Source organism: Triticum urartu, chromosome 3A (genome assembly GCF_056163025.1).
Source record: "Triticum urartu cultivar PI428250 chromosome 3A, HENAU_Tu73, whole genome shotgun sequence".
NCBI classification, from domain to species: domain Eukaryota; kingdom Viridiplantae; phylum Streptophyta; class Magnoliopsida; order Poales; family Poaceae; genus Triticum; species Triticum urartu.
Window position 1 is genome coordinate 683,067,774 of NC_141875.1, and position 19,092 is coordinate 683,086,865.

Genomic DNA, 19,092 nt, shown 5'->3' on the forward strand with positions numbered 1-19,092 from the left:
GGAAAAACTTATCTCCAAATTGGATTTATCTTTTCGTCTATAAATTTTGTTTTCACTATGCTCCTATGATCCTCTCCCATTTATTGTTAGCATGTATTCCCTCTGTAAAGAAATATAAGAGCGTTTAGGTTACTACCCTCCGTCTCAAAATTCTTGTTTTAGATTTGTCTAAATACGAATGTATCAAGTCATGTTTTAGTATTAGATACATCCGTATCTAGACTAATCTAAGACAAGAATTTTGGGACGGAGGGAGTATTTTACTGATCTAAACGCTCTTATATTTCTATACGGAGGGAGTAAATCACTGCATCAGACCATTCTAACCAGCTGTGTTCCAGTCAGAAATTTTACCACGGCTGTACAATTGATTACTAGTCATCTTCATAAGCCTTAATCCCTTTCTTTCCAGTCAGTGGCATCGGCCAACCGTTCACAATGAACTGAACATATGCCTTTTGCCAAAGGAAGGCTTTATTACAACCACCCACACCACAATATAACTTCCAGAAGTAAAATAACATTGCCAAAAAAAAAGGAAAACTCTGCAGACGATTTTAACACAAGAAGAATACCATCCTGCTTCTTAGCTGCTGAGGGACCTATGCTCTAATGAATCCAAGGGAAAGTAACGCAAAAGCTTGCCCAAATGTACGGGCCACCAATCAACAGAGCTGAGTTCCAATACACAGAATCCACAGCAGAAACTCATTGTCGAGCAAAACACTGAATCGGCAATGGAAGGCGTTGAGGCAGCAGACTTGCATGAGAACTGGAGCTCGCAGGTGGTGGATCTCGACAACACCCTGCCCCGTCGCTGATGTGGTAGAGAGTCAAGGCTCTGCTCCAGATCAATCTATTCACACGGCTTTGGCAAGCAGACCTCGCCCAGTGGAAGAGCCCCAGTTTTATACTGCAGACTCCAGGTTCTGTACAGAGCTCCCGATTGCCTGGAATAGACCACCATCAGGCTTTACTGGCACCCGTAAAAATTGACATGTCACAACCAACAACAGCGAGAAGAGCATTACACATTTCTCCTGCTAAACATGTGGAAGGATCAGAAGGCAGCAGCTAGAGCTAATCGACCAGTATACGGCGCTTCACTTCCTCTCCCGCATCTTCAGGAGTCGACCCCAGCTCTTCTTCCTCTGCATAAGACCAAGAGTTTTGTACAACAGATCAGCAAACATTTCAATCTATTATTTCCTTCAGTTACCCTTCCGAATCAACGCATCAACTAAAACTCACAGCCTTGTGCAGGAAAAAGAACAAACGGAAAACCACTAGTTATAGATACGTACAACAAAAATGCAATGATCCATATTATAGAGTATCCGTCTATTCCCTCTAAAGAAATATAAGAGCATTTAGATCACTGAAATAGCGATATAAATGCTCTTATATTTCTTTACGGAGGGAGTAATTAATAATTAATCTACATGATGGTAGAGCATAACTCATATAAGGCCACAGAGCTCACAAATGACATAGGAAGATACACCAAACAATATTGCAAAAAGCATGCGCGAACGAAACCATAAGTAACAAAGACAAGCGTAGAACTGCTGAGCCTTTGGGAGTTTCATACCTCTAGTTTTGTGTAATGTGACTTCCCGGATATGAGAAATCATATCGGCATCCTCCCCTTTGCACCTCTCAACCAGACTTGGACAGTCCCAAATGTAGAGTTCCTTCAAGGCGGTAAGGTTCCTTATGCTTTTAGGCAAAGTTGTCAGCTTGGGGCAACGGTTGATGTTAAATTCTTGCAGGGAAATGAGCTGTCCCAGCCATTCCGGCAATATCTCCAGGCCTTTGCACTCCTGAAGCCATAGTTCTCTGAGAGTGGTAAGATTCTTCATGCTTTCTGGCAAATATGTTACTACTGGACAATCTCGGATGCTAATTTTTTCTAGACAAGTAAGGTGCCCAAACCATTCTGGCAGCAACTGCAGGTCCTTCAATGACCACAAATACAGTACTCTTAGAGAGGTGAAGGATCGAATGGCCTCCGGCAAGGCCCTCAGGCCGCTGCAGGACTGAACTTCAAATATCTCAAGGGTGGGCAGGTGATGAAGACTATTCCACTTGTCTTGCGAAAAATTGCAGCTTAGTATTGTGAGAGAAAAAGGAAGAGTGGAAGAGGAAATGCTCCCAAATCCGCCTTGTGGCAATACCTCATCACTGTTTTTTAAGAACCACAACATACATCTTGGGGGATATGGCAGAAACTTCAATTTTGGGCAGTCTATTAAATCCACTCTATGCAAATTTGGGATTAAAAACTCTTCATTTTCTTCACCTGACCTTGTTGTCCACCATTCCACCAAATTCCCCATTGACTTCAACTGTATCCTTCTTAATTTCGTACACATTTTGTCCTCACGATAGAATTCCCTGCCAATTTTTCTGATGTTGGGAATGTTCTGCATAAATAGACTTCTTAAATTTGGCAGCTGCCCAAATGGAGGAAGAGTATCACATGTTCCTAAATCAGAAAGCCTGAGGTAGGTGATACAAGGGAGGTAAGAGGAGATTTGAGACATCCAGTCAGGGAAGTCCTTGCTCATATACCCATTTAGCATAAATTGTTCAAGAGTTCGAGGAGGTACGAGCTTCTCCAGCACAGATCTATCCTCCTCTCCTTGGTTCCCCCAGCCAAGCATTAGACAGCGAAGATCCGATTTATCACGCAGCTTGGTTCTCCCTGCATCTTCTGGATTCCTAACATTCTGAAGCTGTACAACATGCAACTCACGACAACTCAATTGTGCAAGCTCCACTATACTGCTAAATCCTTTATTTTCTATCTGGTGTACAGTATGAACAGCTAACCCCAAATTTCGATCCCTTTTAATGTTTTGAACCTTGTCAAACACTCGAGGTCGTGCTGACGTGACCTCAAGTTGAGTGAGACTAGTGATGTTACTGATGCTATCCGGCAAGACACGGAGAGATGAAGCAGAAGAGATGTCCAATGATTGAAGCTCAAGGTCGCCTAATGAGGATGGGAGCTGTTGGAGCCTCATACAGTATGACAGATTGAGATGCCTCAACTTTATCAACTTGCAGAATGACACAGGCAGTAGTTGCAGCTTACTACAACTTGTTAGGTTCAAAGTGCCAAGCTCAGAAAGGTTACCAAAGCATCCAGGGAGTTCACTAAGGCCATGGCAGTCTGAAAGATCTAGGTCTTTCAAATGAATAAGCTGGCAAAATGATTCTGGGAGCACCGAAACCTTGTAGCAATCAGAAAGGTTCAAGAACACAAGCTTTTGGAGGTTTCCAAAATCTTTTGGCAGGTTTTCTAGTTCATGACAATTTGATAGGTTTAGATGCTCTAAAGACTCAAGTCTAACATTGTCAGGTAGTTTGGTCAGCTTGGAACAACCTGACAAGTTTAGGAATATGAGTTTTGGAAGGCTACCAAATTTATCAGGGAGATTTTGAATGGCATTGCATTCTGACATGTCGAGGTGTCGTAAGCATGTCAGCTCACAAATGGATTCAGGCAATCCCTGGAGCATGGAACACCCCGGTAAGTTGAGGAAAGAAAGTTTAGTGAGCTTCCCCAAGGACACAGGTAGCTTATTAAGGCTGATATTACCAGATAGGTCCAAATAACAAAGTTTGTGTAGGCTAGAGATATTGCCAGGCAAGGTTTCCAGTGAGCATTTGGATAAAATTAGAGTTTGCATGTATTGAAGTGTGTGGAAATACTTTGGAAGGGATGTAATTGGCAAGGACGTGGCATCGAGGTACCTAAGTAGCTTCGATTGATGAATGGAAGATGGCAGCACTACGTTACTTAGCTCGAAGTTGCTTGGAGTAGATTGCCCTCTAACTGAAGGCCCATTTAAGTCCAAGACACGTATGTGCTTGGATCGAGAAAATGCCGTTCGAGGAAGTTGCTGTTTTTTTGAATCCCTACAATGAAGGGATCTAACTTTAGCAGGCAAATCTCTAAAAACCATGGATTGATTCTGGTAGTTGATCAGTTGTGCATGTCGGCAATAGCGAGCTCTGTTCCAAGTCCTTGGTTCAGGAGAACTAGCATCCAGAACAAGAAATTCATCTGCAGCAATTATTGATGCAAGATCATGCACCAAATCATGCATGGTGAGCTCCCGAGGAGCTTTGGCATGCATTGAGCCTGGACTAACCTGCAGAGGTAACTACTATCAAAATAGTGTTGTAGGATAAAATGTACAATCAATAGAAAATATTAGGTAGAGTTACAAAGTGACGGCCAATTGATTGGGGTTTAATATTTTATTGACTGTCATAGATATACTAATTTTCCACGGTAGTATATTATTAAGATGGTAGCATTGACATCATTAGCACATAAGTTAATTTTAACAGCATTATAAAAAATATCAAGCATTCTTAGTACTCCTACCAATTGATGATACAAGACCCTTTGAACTTTTTTCTTAGAATGAAAAATAGTACAACCGAGTAAAGAGAAGACAAAACAGTTATGTCTACTCCAATCAATATAATATGCACAATTAATTCCTAGGTCCAGGTTGTCCATCTATTAGTATAAATTTTGCTGGTGGAAAATACTAACTCCTGTAAATGCGAATAAAGCTCAAATAAATAGAAGTATAATCAAATTGGCCAAGTGGAAAGTAGTTTTTATAACATGAAATTCGAGATTTAGAATGTCGCTAACAAAATTTCAATTACATATCTCGAATGAAATGTAAAATGCAAGGAAAAAACTTCAGCTGGAATAGGGTATAATCCATGCAAAGCCGATTCCTAGCCATGGAGTGCATATTACTGTCACATATAGTTATGTTTATTTCATTTATAGTGGGCACACACACACACACACACACACACACAGAGAGAGAGAGAGAGAGAGAGAGAGAGAGTTTAGTACTTACTGAGGATGACCATGAAATCTGAAGAAAAGACATCCCGAGAAGGTAGTTGATACACCTTTCACCATCATCCTCAGCACGAATGTATCCAAGAGCGACCCACTGTTGGATTAGACGATCACTGTCCACAATGAAGCCATTAGGGAAGGCCACCATATATGTGAAGCACATTTTGAATTCCAGCTTCATGTAGTAATAGCTCAGCATGAGGCATTCTAATGTGTCCTTTTGGTCTCTTGAACCCAACTTAATTTTTGTATCTCTAATATCTTCCCATGCCTTGATTGTCCTTAACTCGGACATCACTTCCCCAAGAGCATTCGCCACAAGTGGTAATCCCCCACACTTTGCTGCAATTTGCCTTCCAATATCTTCCAAGCCACTTTGGTCATCATCAGGCTCAAATACCCTTTGTTTCATTACATCCCAGCAGTTATCAGTTGATAAAATATCCAACTTGATTTGGTCAGACTCTGGCACGGGGAGAATTACCCTCCGATTTGCCAAAATACCGGTGCTCATTTTTGCCACTATACTTTGGTTACGGGTGGTAACTATAATCCTGCTACCCTTGCAGCCATATTGTAACATCCGCTTCAACTCTTCCAGTTTATTTCCATCTTCTTCCCAGAGATCATCCAGAACAATCAAGTATCTTTTGGTAGCAAGTTCATTTCTCAAACTATCATGTAGAAACTGCAAAGTACAATTATCAAGATTGATACTGCTATTTATTCTTTTCAGGATGGCACTGCCAATTTGGTGCAAATCAAAATGCTTAGACACATGAACCCAGACTTGGACGTCGAAGACATTGACCCTCTTATCTGCCAAAATTGATTCTGCCAATGTTGACTTCCCTATACCACCAAGCCCAACAATTGGAACGACAGAGATATCCTCATTTGCTTCACTTCTCAACAGCACACTGATTATTTTCTCCATGTCGGCTTCCCTACCCACTATTCCAGTTTTCATGCTGGCTGCAAAAGTTTCTTTGTTTCTGCTCCCTTCTGCCAGTGGCCTAGTGGCCCTCCGGTTTTCATGACCCACAAGATTGAGTACCCGGTGGCCCTCCTTTTCAATTTTGTCTACTTTCTCCCTCACGCTCTTCATATGGTGGGCCATGGTCATCCGTTGGAGGAGTTGATTATTCCGGGAAAAGAATAACTTGATCTGTAGAAAAAACATGAAGCAACCAATCATTCATTGTTTTTTCATACCAAGTTTCATACTTACAATTCACACAACAAAATGTATTGCATTCATCTCTAGGAAGTTAACAAGAAAAACGACAGAAAGGGGATTTTTGGCCCCCATCCTCACCTGTGACTCAAATCTCTATCAACCACCTTATGGGAACGTGTAAGTTTCCTTACTTTGGGTAAATACGGAATACATGCCAATATGCAGACCATGGTATTTAGGGTGAGCGTTGTGTGTGAACATAGCAACCAGTCAATGCAACATTGAATTGATTAGAAATGTTATTTTTCTGCCTCTCAACATGCGTGAGCCAAAAAACAAAGAAAGCTAATTTTAAAAACACAAGATGTAAGTGATTTACTATTTCAGTTATTAAAAATTAGAGGACAAAAAGTTTTGAAAAGTTTATTTTCAAACTATTAATTTTAAAAATTAATTTTTTCAAAAGAGGGATTTTAATTAGACTATGAAATTGATATTTTTTGTAAATTTTGAATATCAAATTACTGGTACTTCAATATTAATATTCAGAATTTCAAGTTACAGGATGGATCTTTACTACCTCAAGATTCCTTGTGGGTTAGAACCTCTGATTGAAGAAGCTACAACAACACCACACTTGTTGGACATCAGGGTGCGGGTGGAGAAAAAGGGGGCGGGGTGCTGGTGCATAGGTTTTGCTTATATATGGCTGGTGTGTAGGATAGTGGGCTTTTGCGAACTTTTGGGCCAAATGAATCATCGACATTTGCTTATTAAGTTGGTCTACGATATTATCATAGATGGGTACTTAAAAACCATCAGTGATATGTATTTCGGAAAATTCTGTCAGTGACGTCTAGTTATCACAGACGGGTATTAAAAAAGCCGTCATTGATGCAAATTTCCACAATACCCGTCGGTGATGAGAGTTATCACATCCGTTTCTGGTGAACTGTCGGTAGCCTTTGGCATTCAGTTAATTCAGTTATTTGGTAAATATAGTTTTGCTACAATGGTAAATACGGTATGGAACAAGCATATGGTTTGGTTTCAGTAAATATGAAAATATTTCGGTATCGGTAAATACCACACTAACCAAAGTTGACATGAATTTTAGTATGACTCATCCAACTACACATCACACAATTATAAGCGACAAATCAACATGCGAAAAATTGAGTAACTAACATCAATTTCACAGTTCAATACAACTATACTAGTCTCCAGTAGGCACCAGCAGGCTAGGCAGCCAGCATGAGCGTGCATTGAGGCATTGAGCAAGGACCAATTTACAAATTGTGCACAGGTTTTCTACGGTTTCTAACCAATGTTACTGATCCTTTGGTGGTTATATTAGTTTAACAACCATACCTATAACCACAAACCAGACTAACCGGCCATCTGGTTATGGCCTGGTTCGGTAACTGAATGCCAAGACCTACGGGCGCCAGTGATAAGATGATACGTAGTGTTGGCAGTACTGAGATGTAATAGTTAAGTTGTAGAAAGGTTGGAATGTAAGATAGGCATGTATATACCTAGACTGGAGAGATGAAAGAAACAGAGTTTTCCAGAAAAATCCTCTTCTCTCTCTTGTTCCTGACCTTGCTCTGCCCCAATCTCCCAAATCAACAACATGGTATCAGAGCATGACGAGGATCTGTGCAGGAGTCTCGCGGATTGATAGCGGGGGGCTGCTGGAAGGCTGCGGTGGAGGTGTTGGGGCCGGATTTGCTGTGGTGGAGAGCCAGATCGGGACTGGTTGGCTGCGGCAAGCAGGGCGGCCGGCGGTGGCTGTGGTGGAGCAGGGTGCCCGGCAGCAACCTTGAGTGGTGTAGGTGGTGGCCCTGGGCGGAGACAAGATTGGGGACAGATTCAAATCAAAGTTCAAGGTGAGGGCTTGGAGGACTTGTTGCAGGTATGGCTGGCAATGGTAGTGCTCCAGCGGCAGTTACTGCTGGTGAGCTTGCTGCTGTATTGCAGGCAATGGACGAAAAGTATAGTGCTCTATTGGAAGCAATCAGCAAACAAGCCACCCGCTCAAAATCAGATGTTGAGATGAAGGAAGAAATACACCCTCTGCAGATGCCACATGTAAAGTTAGAGGGTCCAGAGAGCTATGTCAGCTGGGCTGAGCATGCTGAAACCATCTTAGTTTCAAGCAAATTGGAAGGGTACATTCTTGGGACAGTAGAGAAACCTGAGGAAGGAGGTTCAAAAGAAGGCCAAAAATGGAGGATGACCAATGCACTGGTTAGGGCGTGGCTATTGAGCTCAGTCTCATCTCAAATTGCAAAACAAGTGGAGAGGATTAAGGATGCCTCGGAAATTTGGAGGCTCCTGAAGGGAACATATTCAGGAGTGGGAAATGAGATGTTAGCATGTAAGATTCAGAAGGAATTGCAGGAGCTGAGCCAAGGAGAAAGGACTGTTGTGGAGTATGTGTCGGAACTAAAAAGATTGTGGAGTGACCTTGACTACTACGATCCTGTTGAGATGGAATGTGGTAAGTGTGCTGAGAAATATAATAAGTGGACTGAGAGGAGACGTGTGAGGCACTTCTTAAATGGCCTTCATCCCAGGTTTGAGAATCGAAGAGCAGCGCTTTATGGAAGTGGGAAGCTGCCAAGTCTTGAGCATGCAATTTCTGCAATTGTAAGTGAAGAAACGCGGTTGAAACTGGAGGCAGTGGGTTCAGTTGGACAGGGCGTGTCACAAAAACGCTCAGCATTTCTCGCTACGGAGCAGAGAGTTGAAATAAGCCCTCATGAAAAAAAGTGCTTTGAGTGTGGCCAACCGGGACACCTAAAGGTAGCATGTCCACAGTTGACTGGGGGAGGCCGTGGTAGAGGCCAGGATTGGCGTGGTAGAGGTCGTGGTCGTTTTTCTAATGCACGCGGTGGTGGCCGTGGAAGAGGTGTGTATCCATCAGGAAGGGCGAACACATGCACTGTCGTTGAGATGACTGCAGATGAGTTAGAGAAGTGGCATCAATTTTTCAAGAATTTGAGTCTTGGAGACGGACGGTCTTCAGAAGCACATGCACCATCTTCATCAGCAAACTTCTCTGGTAACCTCTCTTATACCGTAGGTTGTGGTGATAATTTTGCAGCAATTGCACAATGGTTAATTGACTCTGGTGCCTCTAGACATATGACTGGCTCCAGTAGGGAGCTCTATAATTATGTTTCTGATCAGCAGAAGGGAACTGTAAAATTAGCTGATGGTTCTACTCAAGTGGTTGTCGGGTCCGGAATGGTCAAGTGCAGCCCAAATATGTCTCTTTCTGATGTATTGCATGTTCCTGCATTTCCAATTAATCTTTTGTCAATAAGTTGCATCACTAAGGAACTGAATTGTGTTGCTATATTCTTTCCCACGTGGTGTATGTTCCAGGAACTTGGGACTGGAAGAAAGATTGGGATGGGGAGCATGCGTGATGGACTATATTACTTAGACAGTAATATCCCCCCTATGGTGGCTGCTACTGTACCTACCTCTGCACTAGAAGAACTTCTACTTCAACACCGCCGGTTGGGACATCTATCTTTTGCCATGTTGGGTCAGTTATATCCTAGTTTGTACTAGGTCAGCAAGGAGAAATTGGTATGTGATGCATGTCAGTTTGGAAAGCAAACTAGAAGTTCTTACTTGTCGTCCGATAATAGAAGTAATGTACCCCTACAAACTATTCATTCTGATGTGTGGGGTCCTAGTGGAGTGGTATCTTTAAATGGATATCGCTACTTCGTCACATTTATTGATTGTTGCACTAGAATGACTTGGGTCTATGTTTTGCGAAACAAAAGTGATGTGTTCGAATGCTTTAAAGACTTCCATAATTTAATTAGAACTCAGTATAATGCATGTGTGAAGACACTTCGTACTGATAATGGTACCGAGTATGCGAATATTGAATTTGATGGTTATCTATCGAATTATGGAATTATACATCAAACCACTTGTCCTGGGACGTCTGAACAGAATGGCCTAGCAGAGAGGAAAAATAGGCACCTTCTAGAAATTGCAAGGTGTATACTGTTTGCTATGAATGTTCCTAAATTTTTGTAGAGTGAAGCAGTGATGACTGCAGCATATTTGATGAATAGGATGCCATCCAGGGTACTTGACTACAAGACGCCAATTGAGTGTCTCACAGGGAAAACTACATATGTGGTTCCCCCAAAGGTATTTGGGTGTACATGTTTTGTAAAGGACTATAGACCTTCAGTTAGTAAGCTTGATCCTAAGGCATTAAAGTGCATATTTGTTGGCTATTCTGGTAAGCAGAAGGGTTATAAATGCTGGTGTCCATCTGAAAGGAGGATGTTTGTGAGTATGGATGTGGTGTTTAGAGAGCATGAACCATTTTATGGGGAACCAACTGATTTAACTGATGTATTCCCTGATTTGTTCTCTAATGACATCTCTGATGCAGAATGTGCGGCAGGGGGAGAGAGGGAGGAGAAAGACAATAATGGAGCATATCAAGAGGTGATAATTGGAGTGATACCGGCTGAAGACACTAACACATCGGAAATCGAGCAAATACAGAGACAGGAGGGGCCACAAGATACACTACAGAGAGATTCACGGTGGCCAAAACCAAATGAAGAACAACATCCTCAAGTGTACACACGAAGGCATCAGACCGAGGAGAAGCATGCTCGAGAGGAAGAAATCATCCCTTCGGGACATGATCATGAAGCCCAAGGACAGGCTGACCCACATGACTCAGCTTCACACCCTTCAGCTTCACATGATGGTACATCCTCTTCATATGACGATCTAGATGTTCCAATTGCCCTTAGAAAGAAAACTCGCAATGCTGTTGGGAAGTTACCCTCAAAATTGTCCCAATATATTGTCTCTAACCATGTTTCATACTCGTTGGTGGGTTCTAAGTATAGATCATTTATAGCTGCTTTAGACTCCACAGTTCCTGTACCTCGTGATTGGCAAGAGGCGAAGAAAGATTCGAGGTGGAGAGCAGCAATGTTGGAAGAAATGCGAGCACTTGATAAAAACAATACTTGGGTTCTTACCACAATTCCAGCGGGAAAGAAAATTGTGGGCTGCAAGTGGGTGTTCACTGTGAAGCAAACACCTGAGGGGAAGGTAGAGAGATACAAGGCCAGGTTAGTGGCGAAAGGATATAGCCAGACTTATGGGGTGGATTATGATGAAACATTTGCTCCAGTAGCAAAAATGAATACCATCAGAACAATGATATCAATAGCTGCAAACCACAGGTGGAAATTATTTCAAATGGATATTAAAAACGCATTCCTCCATGGAGACTTGCAGGAAGAGGTTTATATGGAAATTCCTCCAGGGTTTAATAGTGATGAGACAGAAGGTAAAGTGTGTAAACTGAAGAAATCCCTTTATGGCCTCAAACAGTCACCAAGAGCATGGTTTGGAAGGTTACGCAAGGAGATGTGTTCCCTAGGATATCGACAGAGCAATGCAGACCACACTCTTTTCTTTAGGCACCTTAATAATAAGATTACTATACTCGCTGTCTATGTTGATGATATTGTGATTACAGGAAATGATGATGAAGAGATAAGGTGCCTAAAGAAGACTTTAGCAAGATCATTTGATGTTAAAGACCTGGGGTATTTGCATTACTTTCTCGGAATTGAAGTTGCTTATGGGGCCAAAGGTATTTATCTGTCACAGCGAAAATATGTTCTTGACTTGCTTGCTGAAACTGGAATGCTCGAGTGCAAACCAGCTAATACACCAATTGAACAAAATCATAGGATTGTAGCAGACTTTGGTGATCCTGTAGATAAGGGAGGATACCAACGATTAGTTGGGCGCCTAATCTATTTGTCACACACAAGGCCAGACATTGCATATGCAGTTAGCATAGTGAGCAGATATATGCATGACCCTAGGTCTGGTCATTTAAATGCAGCAAATAGGATTCTGCGGTATCTTAAAGGTTGTCCTGGGAAAGGCATCTTGTTCTCAAACCATGGACATCTGAAGATAGAAGGCTACACGATGCTGATTGGGCGGGGTGCTTGGACGATAGAAGGTCCACTTCAGGCTACTGTATGTTTCTAGGTGGTAATCTGGTTAGTTGGAGGAGTAAAAAACAGAGCGTAGTGGCACGGTCTACAGCAGAAGCAGAGTTTAGGGCAATGGCCTCAGGTTTATGTGAGTTAATGTGGCTTAAATTCTTGCTAGCTGAACTCAGGTTATATGAAGCTGCACCTCTTCGACTATATTGTGATAGTCAGGCCACTATCAACTTGATAAACAATCCTGTTCACCATGATAGAACAAAGCATGTGGGAATTGATAGACACTTTATCAAAGAAAAACTAGATGAGGGGACACTTCAGGTTGGGTTTGTCAAAACTGTAGACCAGCTTGCCGATGTATTAACAAAAGGGGTCAATGTAGCAGTGTTTGAAAAATTATGTAACAAGATGGGGCTCATAGATATATTTGCCCCATCTCGAGGGGGAGTGTTGGCAGTACTGAGATGTAATAGTTAAGTTGTAGAAGGGTTGGAATGTAAGATAGGCATGTATATACCTAGACTGGAGAGATGAAAGAAACAGAGTTTTCCAGAAAAATCCTCTTCTCTCTCTCTCTCGTTCCTGACCTTGCTCTGCCCCAATCTCCCAAATCAACAACACGTAGTGGTGCAGTCTGTGTTTGTGGTTGTGCGCAATGAGTTGGAGACACACTGGGCGAGAGGTAATGACGAACGAGGTGGCAAGAAAGACACATAGGCATGGTGTGCTTTTTTTTTTGAGCTGGAGGCATGGTGCACTTGGTGAAAGCTAAGAGAAGAAAACAGTCGTGCGGTGCCATTGGATAGTGCTCGTTACTGTGGAGGCGGAAATTTGACACAATTTTTGTCCTCGAATTTATTTATTTTCCTTGAAGCCGACGGGAGTTTTTCATATGCAGAACTTTTTATACAAATACAACAGAAGGTCACTTTTGTTACAAAAAGAGTTACAAAATTACGAATTTTTCGTAATTACTAAATTATTTTTCCCATATCAGGTGCGGTGGCACCCAAGAAGCAAGAGGTATTTCCCTTGTTACCGGTCCATATTAATAAATGAAAATCATTGTAGCTAGAGGAAAACATTCAAACAAAATGATACAAAGTTAATTCGAAATTGTAGGATGAGATATATGTCAAGAAGTTAATCTTTAATCTAAAACGAGATGTATACGAGGGCAGAGAAGTACCTTCGATTGGGTTTTCCCGACGAGCTCGTTGGCATCCAAATCGTCCAGCACGTCCTCAACGTCATAGGCGACGGACTTAAATTTAGTGAGCCACCGCCCAACTGCTTCTCCATCTTCTTCTCCTCGGCGCAGCTTATTGTCGGCATCACGCATCACAGCCTCCAGATCTTTCATCTTCTCCTCCAGACCTTCCACTTCGTCTCGGAAGCCCCACAACAGAGCGATCTCGTCATTGACGAGTTCGCCGAGCTTGATGGCGACTCGATTCCCCACGGCACTCGCAATCATCGCCCCAGCCTCGGCCATGGCCTCACACAAAGCCCTTGTTGCTTTCTGCAACGAGAATATCGTTGTGTTTGAGAGAGCGCAGCAGAGAGCAGTCCTAAAGGCAAACTGTTCATGCTCTGTACGGACTTTGTAGATGTTCTCGGGGTGATTCAGTTTGCAAATATATACCACTTCGTTTCTGAGAGTGAAGCTTTTGCGTTGATACCTTGAGTGTATTGTGGTTAAGCTCCTCTTAGAATAAACCCCAAAGTCAAACCGCACAGATTCCTAGAGTGTTGCAACGTGTAAGACTCAGCCTTTGAGGAAAGGAATAAAGTTGAGCACTCGATGGCTTGTGACATGGTGCGTGATGGGCCTCGCTGTAAAGGGAAAAAGTGTAAAGAAATGAAACCTGTGAGATAATCGTGTGGCAATGACTGTCCAGAACATATATAGCGCTATGCACAGATCCATGTAGAAGAACTTTGTTTTATGTTTTTTATTGAATTAATTGCACGAAACATGACTTTAAGTCTTTTGGCAAAAACCACCACCTCTATGTATACTTTTTTGCTTAAACCACTGATCGGCGGATTACGGCATTTTAGTGAAAGATCCAACAAGTGGGTCCACTCGTCACGAGCCACCTGGCAAAAAAACGCGTGCGTGAGTTAACGCTTTCTTCGTCCCTCTCCTCTCTTTCCCTTTTGTCTAAAACATCATCAACATGCTCTAAACTACCGATTTGTTGTTTACTCACAAAAAAATATGGTAGCTATGATGTTTGCCGTCAAAATTTTGTAAAGGTGTGTTTTCCCGAGCCCTCAGTGTGGTTAAGTTGTGCAATCCGTGTGGCCACCCGTCAACGACGAATCCGGCCGGCCACACGGAATCACCGCTCTGGAGTTTGCCCCAGCGAGCGAGTGAACCGGCATTGAATCACTGCTCTGGAGTTCGCCCCAGCGAGCACAGCCTTCAGCCACGAGCACCACGAGGGAGTTACGTACCTGATCATCACGCGGAATCAAACTCGTTTTTACGAGTGCTTGTAATTACTAGAAAAAACCTGGGCGTCCGAGGGAGCATTAGATGCGCCTATCTCTGATAAGAGGGGTACTTTAGTATGTCCACGAAGCGCTCTGGCTTGCAAGAAATAATGCACGGGACGGCAAGCGAATTGAAGAAGCAGAGAAGATTGCGCGAAGGGTGTTTCATCTCATGGGCGAGTGGCAGGGCATCCATGGTCGTACAAGCAAGCAGACCCAGCAGGCGGTGAAGGAAAGGTGGCAGCCCCCGGAGGAAGGCTGGGTGAAAGTTAATGTCGATGGCGCTACGTCGAAGGGGAGTGACAGTGGGGGAGCTGGGATGATTTTTAGAAACCATGAAGGTGCTTACTTGGGCGGAGCGTGCCATGTCATCCCACCGGGGAGTGACCCAGCGAGGGTAGAGCTCCTCGCATGCAAAAGAGCAGCCCAGCTTGCGAATGACCTGAATATTGCTAGGATCCACATCGAGATGGACTGCAAAGAGATCGTATGCAAACTTCAAAATACGGAGAAGGATCTTTCACCGTTGGGGCCGATCGTGGAGGACGTCAAGCAAGTGCTGGCTGCTAGGGTAAGTTGGAAAGTCTCTTGGGCGCGTCGTGAGGCCAATACTGCGGCTCATTCTCTAGCTAGAGAAGCAGTGTCAAATAAATTATGTAAGGTGTGGCTGCATGTGCCCCCAGATTTCATTTTGCATATTGTCTCACACGAGATCCCTGAGTGGGAGGGTTAAATAAAGACTGTGATGAGTTTAAAAAAAAAAAGTATGTCCACGAAGCACCCCATGCTTCTGTTTCGCAGGATGTGCTACTTTTGTACCCACTCCATCTCTCTGTTTCGTCCTCTTCTCAAACCCCAGCGGCATGCACTTCTCGAGCTCCGCCTCGACGTCTGTGCCCTTATGCAAGTTATGCAGGTGGCCGGGAGGAATGTCTCGTTCCCGAGGATGGCAAACATGACGACGCTGCCCGCTTACGAAAGCCACTCTAGCAATCTCTCCTTGAGCTCACCCTGCGGTGGCTCTGGCATGTTCGGGCCGTTGACTGGCCGAGTTGGGCAATGAGGTAGATGATGTTGGGGCCTTCCATCTCGATTCTTGAAGCACATCTTGATCACAATGGCGGGACTGGCCTCGAACCTAGCAGGGACGCCGAACATGCATGACTCACTTGGAAGCTGGTGAATTCATAGGTTATTTCGTCAGCCTGGTGGCAAGGGAGGACGACGGCGGGAATATCGCCCCCACAAGGATGGTGTTTGACGTCACGGATCACTGTGACATGACATCCCGGAACTCGCTGATGTGGTCATTGCGCTGGAGGAGTTCAACTTTATATCTCCGGCAACGGCGCGCCAGACGAGTCAACACTCCTCGGTGTTCTTTAGATAAATGAGGATCGGCAGCTACAAGAGGACATGGGTGTACATATGTACAGCCATTAATTTTGATAGGAAGGCGTAAAGTAGGTAGATAAAATATATATAAATTCAAAGTAGTTAAGAATTTCATAAAATTTTAAACTCTGTACGCCCATTTTGAAAAATCTAACTCCGTCACTGCCGCCGCAACTACGCGCAAGTGGTTGACAAGCTAGGTCGGAGCTGCAGGTTGGACAGCATGCTCCGCCTGATTGAGGGGATGCCTTTTGACTCTAGCGTCTTGGTGTGCACAGTGGGAAGCTCACAGAGTTGGAAGAATGGACAAGGGAGGCTACGTGCTGATGTTGGGCAATACATGGCAAAAAAAAGGCTAAGTTTGTGCAACCGAGGATATACGAGGCTGGGTGAGGTAGGAGGTCAGGTGCAGCTGGGTGGAGTTCAGGAGCGAGGTGCACCGTGCCACATCACCAAACCCGCCAGTCAAAACCACTCTAATCATGGTTAGGGGTTGATTCACATGGTTTTGGGAAAGACCAGGAGGTGAAATACCCGGTTTTAGACCTCAGGGGCTAATCTGGCTGGTAGGTTTTAGACTTCTTTCCAGTACCTCCACTCTGATCGTGACTGAGCATGCAAGCACTTGTCAGGGATCTGAACATGAAGAATTGTCCAGTTGGTATTCAGTTGCCTGTTCACCAGCCGGCATTAAGGCGAAAGCAGCCACGTTGACACATTGTCCAAGGTGACATTATAGGTAAAGTTGTTCAAATTATTGAGCATCCGACAACATTGATCGTCCAAGGAGAGAGTGACATTAAGGACTCCGACAACATTTTCTCTCACTAGCTAAATATGGTTGAGCTGACATTCAAAGGGAAAAATTAAACAAGAAATTATTGGTGATTCCCAATTTCAAATTTAAACATTCAAACGATTAAACCTTCAGAAAAGTTGATTTTCAAACTTTGAATTCTTAAATACCAAAGTAGGAAGGCTAAATTCTGAAAACAATCTTTTCACGGATTTCAAATATTGAGTTATATTGATACTTCAATATTGAAGAAACTTTGATGTTACGAATTCAAGATTTTGTTCTTTCACTACTTTTAAAATTTGAATCTTGTGTTTGCCTGCTAAATTCCTATGTACGCTTAGTTTGAAATTATGAATAAACAAACTCAACGACTTGCAGATCACAGGGAATGTGTTAGCGACCACTATGGGAATTAAAAACAGGGAGCCGTGTGTACTTTATGAAGGCAGCAAAAAGATAACAGGGTTGTGGGAGTGGCGACATTGGGTAGTGCTCATTATTACTCTTGCTTATAATAAACGGAATTGGGTAGTGCTCATTATTACTCTTGCCCTTATTAATAAACAGAGTTCAAAGTAGCTAAAGAGAAATATACAAACCAAATGATACAAAGTTATACCGAAATATTGGGATGCGATGCATTTGTGAGTTAATCTGAAACTAAAATGAAATGTCAAAGAGCACAGAGAATTACGTGTGAGTACCTTTGATTGGGTCTTCTTGATGAGCTCATTGGCGCCAACTCGTCCAGTACATCCTGAACCTCGTAGGCGACGGAGTTGAATTTAGTGATCCAGCACCACTTCTCCATCTCTTTCTCCATGGCGTAACCTATCATCTGCATCATGCATTATGGCCTTCAAATCTTTGATTTTCTCCTCCAAGCCTTCCACTTCATCCTGGAACCCCTACAGCAGAGCGATCTCCTCGTTCACAAAATCGCCAAGCTTGCTGGCAAGATGTTTCCCTTGCAGCATTTGCAATCATCCCCCTGACCTCCGCCTTTGTTAGCAGCAAGCTCTCGTTGCTCCCTCCGACAATGATATTATTGTTTTTGTGTGCAGAATGCCTGTGGGTGGACCAGGGGCTATCCAGTTTGCAAATATGTACCACCCCATTTCTTAGGTTGAAACCTTTTGCACTGATACTCGGAGTGTAGTGTGGTTCAGCTCTAAGAATAAATCTTAAGACATTATAGCACAGGTGCTTGGAGTGCTGTGGCTGGCAAGTCTCAGCCTTTGAGCAAGGAACAAAGTTGAGCTACCGCTGGATTGTAGCATGGTCTTGTGATGGCCGCTCTGTAAAGGGAAAACAAAACTGCAAAGAAATGATACACCATTCGGTGTAGCTCTCCCAAGTCTCTGTCCTTCAAAAAAGAGAGCATTGTAGTTGAACAGTGCAAATACTGAACATACAGGAATTTCCTGAAAAGAAAAATGACAGTTTACAATGGAAAGAGTTTAGCCATGTGTTGGTGGTGGAATTGCTTCGAGAAATGCCGGTGGTAGTGCACCTCCAACTGACCCCAAATTGATTTGAGACCAAATCACGGGCCCATTTTGCATGAAACAGATATTGATTGATCCAAATTCTGTCACTTCGGGGCTACCAATCCAAATCCCAATCAAGCCGGAAGACGAAGGTGAGAGGGGTTCGGGCGAATACCTCATCCACGGACTCCGCGCCATCTGCTCCGGCAACCATATGCCGCACACCGCCGGCGCCGCTGCACAATTGGTCCCCAGCTGGGGCCACGGTCCCAGGTCCCGCACACCGGCCGCAGCAATCCCCGCCTGGGTGCATCCGCCGGCTCACTCCCTTCGGGAGAAATAAGTGCTGGTGCGCAGCGGAGCGGCAGATTTGGATAGGAACACAGCCTTTTCTGTTTTTTTTACTCTCTCTTTCTTTTTCATTGAGGTTGTTCTCTGTTTTTTCCTCTCTTTTTTTGAGCTAACTCTGTTTTTTTACTACTTTTTTTATTGAAAAAACTCTGTTTTTTACTCTCTCTCTCCCATGAATTGTTGTGCAGAAACCGCTCTTCAGCCCAAAGCTAGCAAACTGCTACTGCTACTAGGGTTTTCCCCCTAATAGTGGTTCCTGTCATTACTAGCACGGGCCGGGCCGTTTTGCCAGCTCTGTTCCAGCCCATAAAAGTAAAGGAAGATCTCTACCCACGATCCAAACAAGAAGCGCAGGGCATCGACAGGGGAGATTTGGCTGGAAGGATGACTCATATTCGTCATATATAGACGTGATGTTTGTCAGACCAGAGGAG

The 19,092-nt window shown here is 43.5% G+C and overlaps 1 protein-coding gene across 2 annotated transcripts; it reads right to left on the minus strand.

Moving 5' to 3' along the window:
- Window positions 1–387: 387 nt before the first annotated feature.
- Window positions 388–18,857, minus strand: LOC125545966 (uncharacterized). Of its 2 annotated transcripts, none has more exons than XM_048710034.2 (6): window positions 17,522–18,857; window positions 13,804–13,957; window positions 13,311–13,643; window positions 4,899–6,071; window positions 1,592–4,163; window positions 388–1,151 (listed from the first exon to the last, which is right to left on the minus strand). In XM_048710034.2, the coding sequence occupies exons 3-6, from the start codon at window positions 13,614–13,616 to the stop codon at window positions 1,081–1,083; spliced, it is 4,122 nt and encodes a 1,373-aa protein (XP_048565991.2). In that variant the 5' UTR covers window positions 13,617–13,643; window positions 13,804–13,957; window positions 17,522–18,857; the 3' UTR covers window positions 388–1,080. The 2 variants fall into 2 exon arrangements, with proteins under 2 accessions (XP_048565991.2, XP_048565990.2); XM_048710033.2 differs by having other exon boundaries at window positions 388–950; window positions 1,032–1,151; window positions 13,311–13,957.
- Window positions 18,858–19,092: the final 235 nt, after the last annotated feature.